At 41.3% G+C, this 12,909-nt stretch overlaps 1 protein-coding gene across 1 annotated transcript in view; it reads right to left on the bottom strand.

The window, feature by feature from the left end:
• Nucleotides 1-12,909, bottom strand: part of ITGA4 (integrin subunit alpha 4) — a 186,990-nt gene that overhangs the window by 94,332 nt on the left and 79,749 nt on the right. The window contains exons 11-13 of the mRNA XM_030210123.1: nucleotides 8,691-8,785; nucleotides 1,560-1,650; nucleotides 1,098-1,143 (exon numbers count right to left, since the gene is read on the bottom strand). Of these exons, the coding sequence (XP_030065983.1) occupies nucleotides 1,098-1,143; nucleotides 1,560-1,650; nucleotides 8,691-8,785 (232 nt within the window). The remainder of the gene's footprint in view (nucleotides 1-1,097; nucleotides 1,144-1,559; nucleotides 1,651-8,690; nucleotides 8,786-12,909) is intronic.

Here is a 12,909-nt window from a genome sequence, read left to right on the forward strand (position 1 = left end):
AATATATAATAAGATAAACAATTAGTATTATGGAAGGATCTTGGGTAACATGATAATGAAAAAGTATGATATTAGTATAACAAGCAAATATAATAAGACAATACTGGATATATGTAGAGGAGTTCACATTTGTTGATCTTTGTGGTATGCCTTGTTAAAGAGATGGGTCTTCAGTAGTTTGCAGAAGTTAGTTAGTTCATAGATCGTTTTTAAGTTGTGCGGCAGCGCGTTCCAGAATTGTGTACTCAGGTAGGAAAAGGTTGACGCATGCATTAGTTTGTATTTTAGACCTTTACAGTTAGGGAAGTGAAGGTCGAGGAATGTGCGGGATGATTTTTTAGCATTCCTGGGTGGTAAGTCTATCAGGTCTGACATGTGGGCAGAGGTATCTCCGTGAATGATTTTGTGGACCAGGGTACATATTTTGAACGTGATGCGTTCTTTATGTGGGAGCCAGTGTAGCTTTTCTCATAGGGGTTTTGCACTTCCATATTTTGTTTTACCGATATGGAGATGGGGGTCAATGCCTGGAATGCCTTCCCCAGGGAGGTGGTAGAGACAAAAACAGTGACAGAATTCAAAAAGGGTGTGGGATAAACACGGAAGATCTCTATTTAGAAAATGAAAGGTATAAAAAAACAACCTTAAATGGCTGCATGTGTGTGGATGTGTGAGTGACGCTTGGATGGCAATTCTGACTGAAGAACTAAGGCTGATGCCAGGCAGACTTTGTAGGTCTGTGCTCTGTATATGCCAATCCAGTTTAGGATGGGCTGAAAAGAGCTTCAATGGCAACTTCAGTAGCCAGAACTGAGGACAGTGCTGAGCAGACTTTTACAGTCTGGGTCCCACAAATGACAAGACAGATTTAGATAGGCTGGAGTGGGCTGGAATATAAGGACAGAACTGGGAAGACTTCTACAGTCTAGGTCCCAGAAACACCAAAGAAAGACCATGATCAAGAATATATCACATTCATTGTTGATTTAATTGTGAATCGATAATGAGTGTGACTGTTGGGCAGACTGAATGGACCATTCAGGTCTTTATCTGCTATCACTTATATGTTACTATGTTCTTAAGCATTACATCCTTACCTCAGCACCACTGCAGAATCAGAGAGAAAAGCACCAACTGCTACATCTGTAGAAGAGCATAGAATGATGAACATCATTAAATAAAAAGGATCAGTCTTAATTCCCTCAACCACTTCCTTTTTTATTATTAATTTGAAGAAAGCTGTTGACATGTTAAACACATCTATCATCATGATTTTTTACAATGATTTATCATGGCCTAATCTAGGCTCACATTCTGTTACAAATCTTGTCTTTACAGCTTTCTCTTTTGTACAATCAACCAGAGGCAGCTGAATTCAACTACCAAATTAGAAATAATTATTTGTAGCACTCTCTTCTTTCTACTCAATATCTTCTGCAAGTAGGCAGCAGATATATCAGATAAAGAAATGGGTAGCCTAGAAGGCATTACAATACAAGTACAGGAGAGGACAAAAACATCTGAACAAACCAGCCAAATAAGAAAATAAAACCATTCACCTGGATATCCATTGCCATCTGTGTCAATGCTACTCGATATGGACTGTCCAAACATGCTTAGGGTGTTGCTAATTTTGTGCCCTTCTATTCTCTATCAACAAGAAAGCTTTAGTCAGGTATTTTTATCACATGTTTTCAATTATTTCTGATTCAGCACTGTTGTGCTATGTTAATCCACAAATGGAAATTCCACTTAGGAACTGTGCAAATACTTTTCTACTGTGACTTTTCATAAAAATAACGTTTGGAGAATTATTTGCCAAAGATTTCAGTCCACAGAATTTGGCTATAACAATTAAGACAAGGTTTAAGAAAACACACATAAAGAACACGCCTCGTTCTGCACACTCAGTTACACGCGTAATTGCATGTATAGTTATCTAATAACACCATTTATGTGCATAATTTAAGTGGTTAATTGGCTTTTAATTGGTGCTTAACTGATACTACGTACCAAGGATTGGTGTTAACTAATTGACACTTATTAGCAGTTATGCATATAAGTGCGGTGGGCACCTATTCAATAAACCAGGGGTGCTCAATGTTGGTCCTCAAGGTCTACAACCCAGTTGGATTTTCAGGACTTCCCTAATGAATATGCATGAGATCTATTTGTATGCCCTGCCTCCATTGTATGCAAATAGATCTTATGCATATTCATTGGGGAAATCCTGAAAACCCACCTGGGTGTGGATCTTGAGGACCGTCGTCAAGCACCACCTGGTATAAACTTTGTATATAACTTCTATAGTGTGCATCTTTAAAAGGGGCATTGATGTGGATGGGATATGGGGGTCCTGAGCATTCCATCTATGTTGGTACCCCCTTTATAAGAATCCTGTCGGAGCAGGTGTAAATGGTCGCATCTAACTTTAGATGTGCGATTGCCAACTTACGCTAGTATTCTATAATGGTGTAAGTGCACAAATGTTTCACTGTAGAATACTGGCTTAGTCCACAAATCTTTAGGGGCCCTTTTAAAAAGCTGAGGTAAAAAGGGCCCTGTGCTAGCGGCAGGGACCATTTTTGTTGCGTGCTGAGACCTTTTTACTGTAGCGGGTAAAAAGTCCAAAAAAAGGCATGGCCATGTGGTAAGATTGCCATTGAGGTGGTGGTAAGAGCTCCCATGCTAACCTGGTGGAACCAGGTAGCACGCGGCACTGCCCGATTACTTCCAAGTTAGTGCCTGTGGAAATATTTTTTGAATATTTACGCTTCAACCGAAAATGCCACACGCTGGGGGGTGGAACTACTGATGATGCCCACATTGGGCTGGCGGTAGCTCTAGATTGGCACATGGGAAGCATGTGTTGGGTTTACCGCCGCTTAGTAAAAGGGCCCCTTAGTACCTAATTTTAGCATCTTATAGAACTGCCTCCAATATGTCTTTTCCAAGAACAAATTACATTTTAAATGAATAATTCACACCAACTTTTTTTTTTTGGGGGGGGGGGGGGGGGCAAAAGAAGCTTCTATTGTTGGTTCGGGAACAGATATTTCATGATTGTCAGGTAATGTATCTGGGTCATTCCCTGGCATCCACCTGGGGTTGAGCCCTTGTGTGCCTAACCCAGACTCCTAGCCAATGGACTCCTGCTTGCCCTGGACAGATTCCTAGATCTCAAGCTATTCCTTGAGTTGCTTGGGCCACAGACCTCTCCACAACTTGAGGTCGTAGAGTTCTCAGAAAGAAAATTACTCACAGACCATTTGAGATTCTTTAGTATTTCATCTATCTAAAAACTGCTACAACCAGTAGGTGAAAAGAATTCGAATTCACACTAAACTGAACTAATAGATTGCATGAACTGCTTTACAGAAATAAACCTGTGCCTTTCATTGATCCTTTCCAAGATCCTGACAGTCTCTCAGCACCTTTAAGCTATCTGTTAAACTGAACTGTGGGACAGACTCGTATCATTGTTATATTCTCCTGTCCGGTTTATTCCTTTTAGATCTGGGCTCTTTTTCCCCAGAGAATTTCCCAGTTAGTCAGGCCCATTTTCCTAAGAACAAACCAAAACAGACCCTCCCCCTAAAAAAACCCCCCTGAAAATCACAAGCTATCAGTTGATGCCACTACCTTAGAACATCAGGAGGTCAATGTTGATCCACACAGAGGCTTCAAGTCTTTTTTCTTTCTTTCTTTTTTTGCTTAGTGGTGCTATTCATTCATTTATAACTTGAAACATCTAAGTTGGACAGTTCCTGTTTACTCCAGCCCCATTAGCTACCACTTCAAAAATGGTGGCACCTGTCCTAGCAATAGCATCACTGTACTACTACTATGGGTCAGGCTGCCAAATAAGGAATTGGAAGCCTGATATCTGGCAGTAGGTTTGAGGGAAGAAACAGCTCAAATCTGAGAGGAATAAACCTGATGAGAGAATATAACAATGGCATGACTGTGTCCCATGGTTCAGTTTAACAGTCCAAACAAAGGTGCTGACAGATTGTCAGGATTTTAGATAGAATCAATGAAAGGCACAGGTTTATTTCTGTAAACCAGTTCGTGCAACCTATTAGTTCAGTTTAGTGTGAATTCCAATTCTTTTCAGCTGCCCGTGGTACTAGTTTTTAGATAGGTGAAACACTAGAGAATCTCAAATGGTCTGTGCATTCTTTTCTGTCTGAGAACTCTGCGACCTCATGTTGCCCCCCACTACCCACCAAGGAACCCAGGTGAGTGTTGGAGGTGGCACATAAAATGCATGTAAATGCAAATAAAAACATACATAAAACTAAAGTAACTAACTGCTATAACTAAAAAAGACTCCTGATGCAGGCATTTGATTGCCGAAACACGGCACCGTGTTGAGTCTACTGTTGAGTTCACTGTACACTTTTTTGAATACATTTTAATATTGGACTGCTGTGGATCCACTTATTTTGTTTGGAAGTCTGTGAATTTTGGTTCTCTTGGATTTGCTGCTAGTAGGGGGCACACCTCCTTCAACACCTCCTTCTAGTGTCATAAAATAATCCACATGCTTTTCCACACTTAGAGCAAAATTAGATCACAAGTTTAGAGAGCTACAGCTAAGCCCCTTGAAATCACACTTAGCTAATCGGGAAACTTCTGCTCCATTCCATATCCTACTATATAAATGAAGAGTGACCGACGTGCCGCACGTCACAGGTCACTACACCAAGTACGCCGCCGCTACCACTGGGTGCAGTTGAAAAGCACCTGCCGAATTTGAATGATGTTTTAACAATGAACTCACCCCAGCGCTGGAAGTCTATTTCAGTGTAGTTTCCCTTAGTTTAAAAATAATACCGGGTGATTTGCTATGGCAGCAGCTTCGTGGTACAAGTATGTTTTTTTTCCTATTGTTTAAACACTGTGGCGGGGACGTGGAGGATGGGGAAAATGGGCAACACCTTCCAGTTTATGTGAAAACTGGGTGTTAGGAGGAGGACCCCCCCATTAAAAGGCGCACTTCCCTGTCAATCAAGTCATCGTGGGGTTTGAATCCCAGAGGCGAGGAAAGGTTTTTGCTTTTTTACCTGCTTGTTACCCCTCCAACCCCACGAGGTCGACCGTTTTAAATAAAACAGCTATGCCTAAATCCAGGGTTCTTACCAATGGCGAATACACCTCTACTTGCTTTCTTCCTGTGCGCAAAAAGCCGAAAACCTACAGAGCCCTGAGCGCCAACACACCGCACATGCGCAGCATTCACGGCCTCTCCCTTTCGACTGTCTAATATTAAAAACAGCAAAGAAAACTACAACTCCTGGCATCCCCCGCTGAGAACTCACCCAGCGATTTCCTACCCAGTCTGTCCTATCACAGCAGAGCCAGAGTCGGGTAACAAAAGCTGAATTGCTATTTACGTCACAACTACATTTAAAAAAAAAGAGAGAAAGAGAAGTAGCCGTTCATTGGAGCTAGGAGTAGTTCTCTGCGATGTCCTGAAGTTCGAAGTGGTGGTGGCAAACAGGGAGGACACGGCCCAACATGAGATGCTCTCCTCCTCCTCCTTTCATTTGCATGAGCTGATGACTAGCAAGTGGGTTGACTGTGTATGTGCACATAGCGCTACTGACGCTATGAGGGGAGGGTAATGCAAGAGGAGAGGAGGGAAAGTTGGGAACGGATTAGTTGGATTTGTGTGTGTGTGCTGGTGGGATATGTGGAGAGAACTGGAGAAGTGTGAGGGGAAGATATATAAGGGAGTGGATTTGAAAGTGCTATGGTGGGGTGGCATCTTGGGGAAGTGCTTGAGAGGATGAAGAGAGAACAAGAAGGTCTTGCTAGGGGATGGGGACAGAGCTAAAGAAATCCTGTAAGGTATCCCCCTGGATATGGGGCAGAGAAAACAGGGGATTCAGGATAGTTGAGGTATGCAACTCCTGGAGGAGTGAAGTCTAAGCAGGGAGAATGCTGTGGGGGGAGTCAGGCCTGGAGCAGAACGTAGTATATAAAAGTGTACTGTACACATCCACTCTCATTTCTTCCTTTGGCTATTTCATTACATTTTTCTCAACAAAAATGATGCCCATTTTAACGGGCTTTACGGCTTGTGTATTATTAAACAACATCTCCAACTCTGTGTCTGTCTGAAATCAATAACCACATCATAAAACCCTTTACTTCAGCAGTTGTTTACAGAAATCACTCATTTTCTTCAATTCTCTCTTTAATAAAATCACATTTAATTTTAATTTTGAATGCAATGACACATTTTCAGGTAAAGCCAGTCATCCATACTGGCGTAAGCTATTGTGTACTGGTAACAGTAATGTCTGTTTGGAAAGCAATAAAGAAAATCATGTTATGATGTCATTGTCAATGCAATTGGGTATTATGGGCTGGATTCAGTAAATGCTGCCCAAAAATAGGCACCAAAATAAATTTGCAACCAACACTATTCTATAAAGGGTGTTCTGAGATGAGTGCTCTTTATAGAATACCACTGGTTGCCGAATTCCACGCCTAACTTTGGGTGTGAGGACTTACACTAACAGAAACCAAGTGTAAATCCTGGCATGCAAGTTGAATGCATATCTGCTGCATTCTATAACACCCCTAACCCACCCATGCCCCTCCCATGGGATTGCCCCCTTTGCAGTTGCATGCAGATACGCTTAGGTGCTATCCTATAACTGGGCACGTAAGTGTATTTCCACACCGATCTGTGGTTTCAGCACCTTGCATCCGTTAGAACACATTTCTGCACTGTGCGTGGAATTACGACTAGGTTCTATATATCGTGCCTCTAATTCCATGCATAAATCAAATCGTATTCTATAAAGTACACCTTAATTTAGATGTATGTTATAGAATACGCCAAGTGCATCTCCACACAACTAAACTTAGTTGCTGTCAATTATGCCAACTAAAACCTGGTATAAATCCCAATGCCTAAATGTCATGTCCCCTACCTCAAGGTCAGCAGCGTCCTCTGGCTGCACGGGGTCCCGTTGACACGCACACTTGACTGGCACTGCCTGAGCCATGTGTGTGTAGCCCTCTCTGGGTTTGTTCAGAGAGCGGTGGTTGCAGGCTCCTTAATTGCTTTGCTTGCATGCACCTGTTTCTGCTCTCTCTCTGCCTGGCTTCCAGGTTCCTTGATTGCTTTGCTTCCACCCACCTAGGTCTGCTCTTCCTCTGCCTGGCTTCCCTTGCTACTCTCCTATTGGTCTTCCGGTTCTCCTTCCCCTGCTCTTGTGCTATGGCTGTGCCCCTTCTCCCTGCTGATGTCAGACACCCACACTTTATCAGTTGAGCTCTCCCTGGACGCCGTGCTTCAGCTTCTACTTTGGTAGGTGTTTCTAACTCTGCAGTCTGCTTCTCATCTACTGGTCCCTCATTGCTGACTTTGCCTGTACCTGGATTACTCTCTTGCCTGCTGCCTGCCTACTGACTTTCGCCTGTACCTGGATTATTCTCTTGCCTGCCGCCTGCCTACTGACTGCTGCTTGTACCTGGATTACTCTCTTGGCCTGCTGCCTGCCTGGCCGATACATTCATCACCCCGCTTCCAGCTCCGCCCCATAAGTCCTGCAGGCCGCCCACACCAAGGGGCTCAACCTCTGGGGAACGGTGGTCAGAGCAGGTGAAACCCGGGGTTGTCCAGCCGCCAAGCAGAACCTGGTCCGAGTACTGGGCTCAGCAGCGCTCTACTTGGTACAAGAACTCACAAGTCTGACACTAAATTAGGCACAGACCTGGTATATTCTATAACAATGCGCATAGATTTTAGAAATGCCCATGACTCACCCATTCCACTCCCATAACCACACTCACTTTGCAACTATGCAACTTAGAATTTATGCACGTCCCAACCAATCTTCTGAGACACCAGCAAGAAGTGTGCATAAATTCTAATTAATGCCAATTAGTGCTAATAATTGCTTAACATCCAATTATCAGCACTGATTAGCTTGTTTACTAATTAAGTTATGCGCATCGTTATAGAATATGCTTCGATTTCTGCATGGAAATCGAGGGTCGATATATAGAATCCTGGGGTTAGTGTCTAACTTTAGGCACTGTTTATAAAAATTTCCCCATATGTGACTGAAACATGATAGAACAACTGTTGTACAACTTCCAAGAAAAGCGCGTACACACACACACACACACACACACACACACACACACACGGAATAGCACAGAATAGCATAACTTACAAATCTATATACATCTCTGGATTTAACTACCTGGGCTCCAAATGGTGGAACTCAATACCAAAGATCACAAGAAGCATCACAAACTATCTTCAGTTTAGAAAAAAAAACATACCTCTTTAAGAAATTCTACAACAAATAACTTAACTATCAATGTCCATTCCGATTACTAATCATAAACTATCCTTAAAAGTCCCAACCAAAATAAAAACTGTAATTGTAAGCCATCACTATAAGCCTCAACCAATACTGTAACTGTTAACCAGAATGTAATTTGTAAGCCACTTTGAACTGAAACTTGTTTTCGGATAACAGTGGGATACAAGAATGCATAAATAAATAAAATAAATAAATAAATAGAGCAAAATTGTTGAACTACTAGCAGCTTTAACAATTGCCTATAAGGGCATGCAGTGGTTTTCTGGTTGGCTTTTAGCTCATATTAAAACTAATGGTAAGCGTTATTAGAATATAATTCAAATGAAACCACACCTGTGTGAAGGATGGGGTTATCCCTGTTGCCCTCCCGTTGTAAATATATATTGCGCCTTGTAGATTGTCTTCATGTGGAGCACCAATGGCAACATCTGGAAAATAATTTAAAGTGGAAATAAATGTGCATCTGCTTTGCCACCTTCACTTTTTTAAGAACATGATTTGAAAGAGAAAATGAGAAAATAACACAGAAGAAAGATGTCTCAGAAGATTGGTTGGGATGTCAAAGCACTGGAGGTACAGCTGGCAGAGACCCTATTAAATTGTAGAGTCTACTACAATTCAGGCACAAAACACGATCTTGTGTGCCCTTGCCGGTAAAGGCCAGAGGTTCCACAGGGAAGATTCATGTTAATACATCAAGGTAGAAAAAGTATGTTCATTGAGTGAATGCTTGCTTTGCCATTTGAGAATCTGAAGCAAATACCAGTTAACCGTTCAGTTGAACCTGGAGTTAAAACTAAATGAGGATGATGAAAACATCAGGAAATGCCTGATAAGATAAAGTGCTGTTCCAATCAGATTACCAACAGAAAAGGATATGATTGCCAAAGGAAAGAAAGCAAAATGACACATAGGTCAAATGTTATTTGCAGTATCAGGATTTGATGCTCCAGAAAATGTTTACATGTTAGTAACAGTTAATGATATCAGACGTACTGCATAATGATAATATTCACACACAGCAGGACGGCAAGAGGAAAAAAACAGCATGCTTACAGCATCAATGAAGCATGAATGAAACCCAGTTAATAAAACCCAAAGAACTGTAATCAGACTGCATTTCATTTAGTTAATATGCACAGTAGCTAAGATGGAAGTTGAACAAAAATGTGACTGTTCATACTGTCAATTTACATTGCATATACTGATATATTCTATGTTTTATTGTGGCATAATCAGGTTTCTTTCTTTAACCAAAGGAACTTGTTTGACCCTAATTAGTCAAGCCTGACCTAAGTTCAAATATCAGATACTGTAATATTTTACACATATCCAATGTATTTTTTTAAATTCAAGTTTACCTTTCCAAGAGAATGCTCAAAGCAAGGTGCAATCAGATAAAAAAACAATAACAGAAAGTTTAAAACTACAGCATGAAAAAGATCAAATCATTATTGACTCAGCTCTGTAATTTTCCCCCCAGATTTCACAGGTTTTGAAAACCGGTTTCTACTTTCTATGACAGTTAACATCAGTGTGTAATGGACTAGATTCTATATATCATTGCTAAATATTTGGTGCCGAAATGAAATGTTCCTAAGCGCATTCTATAAAGCACACCTTAATTTAGGTGTACTTTATAGAATAAGTGTAAATTTCTGTGCGGTTTTTAGAATCCACGGAGCACTGGTCTGCATGACTAAATTTAGTCACGGGCACTTACACTAAGTAAAATCTGGTGTAAATACTGATGCCTAAATTAGGCATGGACCGGGCATATTCTATAACAATGCGCATAGATTGGCGAGCGAGAGTAATAACGTCGGCAGCATGGATTTGGGTGTTTAAATGGGAGTTTCCTTGATAACATATGAGCAAAACACGATTCACTATTCCCCCAAGCTGACAACTTTCAAATACATGATTAAAATACTTTGAAAATTTTATATGAACGAGAAGTTCATGCATAAGAGCAAAATAGATTTGTTAGAGATACCGATGAAGAGGTTGGTGGATAAACCTTGATGGTATGAGTCTGGTCCATTAAGTTCCACCTTTGAGGCCCCTATTATTCATATTTAATTTGCAAGTGAACTATAGCCATATTTATTCAATTCATACAGGTCCAACATAATTTTTAGTATTTATTTGTTGAAGTTTTTCATCTGTTACTAAAATATTCTGTAAGTAAAATGAGACCCTGCCTGTGTTGACTCCAATCTCAAAGTGGCTGCTGCGACCTATGGCAGTAATTTGCAAGACTACTGTTAGAGATCATGACAGACATTTTGGTGGCAGATAGGACTTGGGCGGGAGTGACTGAGCATCGCTCCTGCTCCAGCTACCCACTAGACCACCAAGGGGAGGCTCTGGGTGGCTCCAGGAGGAGGAATTGTTTCTTGCATGGGGAAAGAGGAGGAGAGCTGGGGGAGCAAGCATAAAGTTTCAGCTGAAACCAAGGCAGAATATGGGCCAGATTTGGTGTTGAAACCGAAACCGAAATTCAATCGGCCTCTATAAGTAGGCCTGAAATTCTCTAATGAGGAGAAGTCAAGAGCTTCTTTTTTCTGTGATTGCCCCATGGTAGTACTCTTTGGAGGTTATTGTAGAAACCTTATTCATGATTTCCATGTGAAATTCCAGCATTTACATGTATATATTTCATACTTATGTAAAAACAGATTTCAGAAAGCCATTTATACATGATGATCCACACTTGAGTTTTCAACATGGGCTACCATTAAGTCAGTTTATTTTACCACAAGACAAGCTATTTTAGCACAGGGACTCAGCTAATATTTTCCAGCTAATCCAGTGCTGGAAAATGGTTTTTATTTCCCAGCGCAGGAGGCATGACTGGGGGCAGAGAGTAGGCATGTTTCTGCTAATTAGGTAGGGCAGGTGCACGCTACCCGATTAGCACAGGAGTCCTTACTGTCTCTTAAATAGGTGGCGGTAAGGGATCCCGGCAGTAATGGCCACACACTAATGGAGAAATGAGTGCTCGCCATTACAAAACCACCAGAATGCAGCCATTTTATTGCCATAGTAAAGGTGGCCATAGCATGTGGGAAACCCACATGCTGATAGCAGCACCAGCCACATTTTAGAACAGCTTAGTAAATGGACCCCTTAAAGTTGACTTCAACCCTTCCATTGTTGACTTTGTCAAAATCCATGAAAAAGTCCAAGGTTTTTGTGCATCTTAATGAGTGAAGACCATTTTTGCAAAACTTTTCATAAATGTTTGTGAATAGTAAAATTTTGTTCATAATTCACTATGCTCAAAATTGTATTTAAATCCATTATTATTGAGCTGCAAGATCGTACAAAGTATCTCAATGAATTCAGCAAACACGAGCTGATAAAAATATCTTTGTATGCTGGTTTTCACAAAACAGACAATCTCACCTTAGTGAAGTGTCGCTATCTTTGTTTGCTGCCCTGGGAGCAAAATTTGGTGTTAAATTACTTTTGTTCCTTTTTACTCACCTGTCAGCACGAAGTCTTTTTTGGGAATGTTCTGTCTGCACTTTAGAGTCTATCATTTTGTCTCCAGTTATTTTTAATTTGTTTATGGCAATATACAGTAACTAGATCTGGAGGAGACAAGTTCCAAATAGAGTAGCTTGGCCTCCAGAGAGAGGACACATTGGCAGAATTAAACAAGTGTTTAAGAGAAATAATCAAATGGTTGTGTAGCACATCCTCCAGTGTTGGGGATGAGGGTGAAGCTGTGAGGTGGGAAGCTAACAGTATTTTTTTGTTTTAATTTATTTTTTTTTTATGTCTGTGGCTAAAATTTGCACTGTCCTCCCAAACACAGGAACTCAAAAAAAAAAAAAAAAAGGTCATAAGTACATAAGTATTGCCATACTGGGAAAGACCAAAGGTCCATCAAGCCCAGCATCCTGTTTCCAACGATTGCCAATCCAGGACATAAATACCTGGCAAGATCCCAAAAATGTACAAAACATTTTATACTGCTTATGCCAGAAACAGTGGATTTTCCCCAAGTTCATTTAATAACAGTCTATGGACTTTTCCTTTAGGAAGCCGTCCCAACCCTTTTTAAAACTCTGCTAAGCTAACCGCCTTTACCACATTCTCCGGCAACGAATTCCAGGTCCCTAGTGAGTGGCTTAGAACTCTGAACAACCTCCAGGTAGGAGCATTTACACACTATGGTGCTTATTTAAGAAGCTCTATTCCTGTTTTGGATGTCTGAAAAACAGCATTTCAATGTCTATTGCATGGACATCCAAATGCTGATTTATTAAGCTAGAATATGGGTGTCTAAGATTGCTGTATGTCACTCCTTACAGATAAATAAGTCCCTCCTTTCACTTACGGACACTTCTTCTCACAGTGTAATTTAATCATGACCCCTCTGCCAGGGATAGACTGACCATTTGTGCAACTGGGCAGTGCCCGAGGGACCAGAGGCTCTAGTGGGGCCCAGAGGCTCTGCCTGGATGCCCAGCACACAGCTGGTGATCTAGTGGCCTCAGCGGGGGGAACATGTTCTTTCCTGCCTGGCCCGCTGTGCTGC

This window comes from Microcaecilia unicolor, chromosome 7 (genome assembly GCF_901765095.1).
Source record: "Microcaecilia unicolor chromosome 7, aMicUni1.1, whole genome shotgun sequence".
Classification (NCBI taxonomy): domain Eukaryota; kingdom Metazoa; phylum Chordata; class Amphibia; order Gymnophiona; family Siphonopidae; genus Microcaecilia; species Microcaecilia unicolor.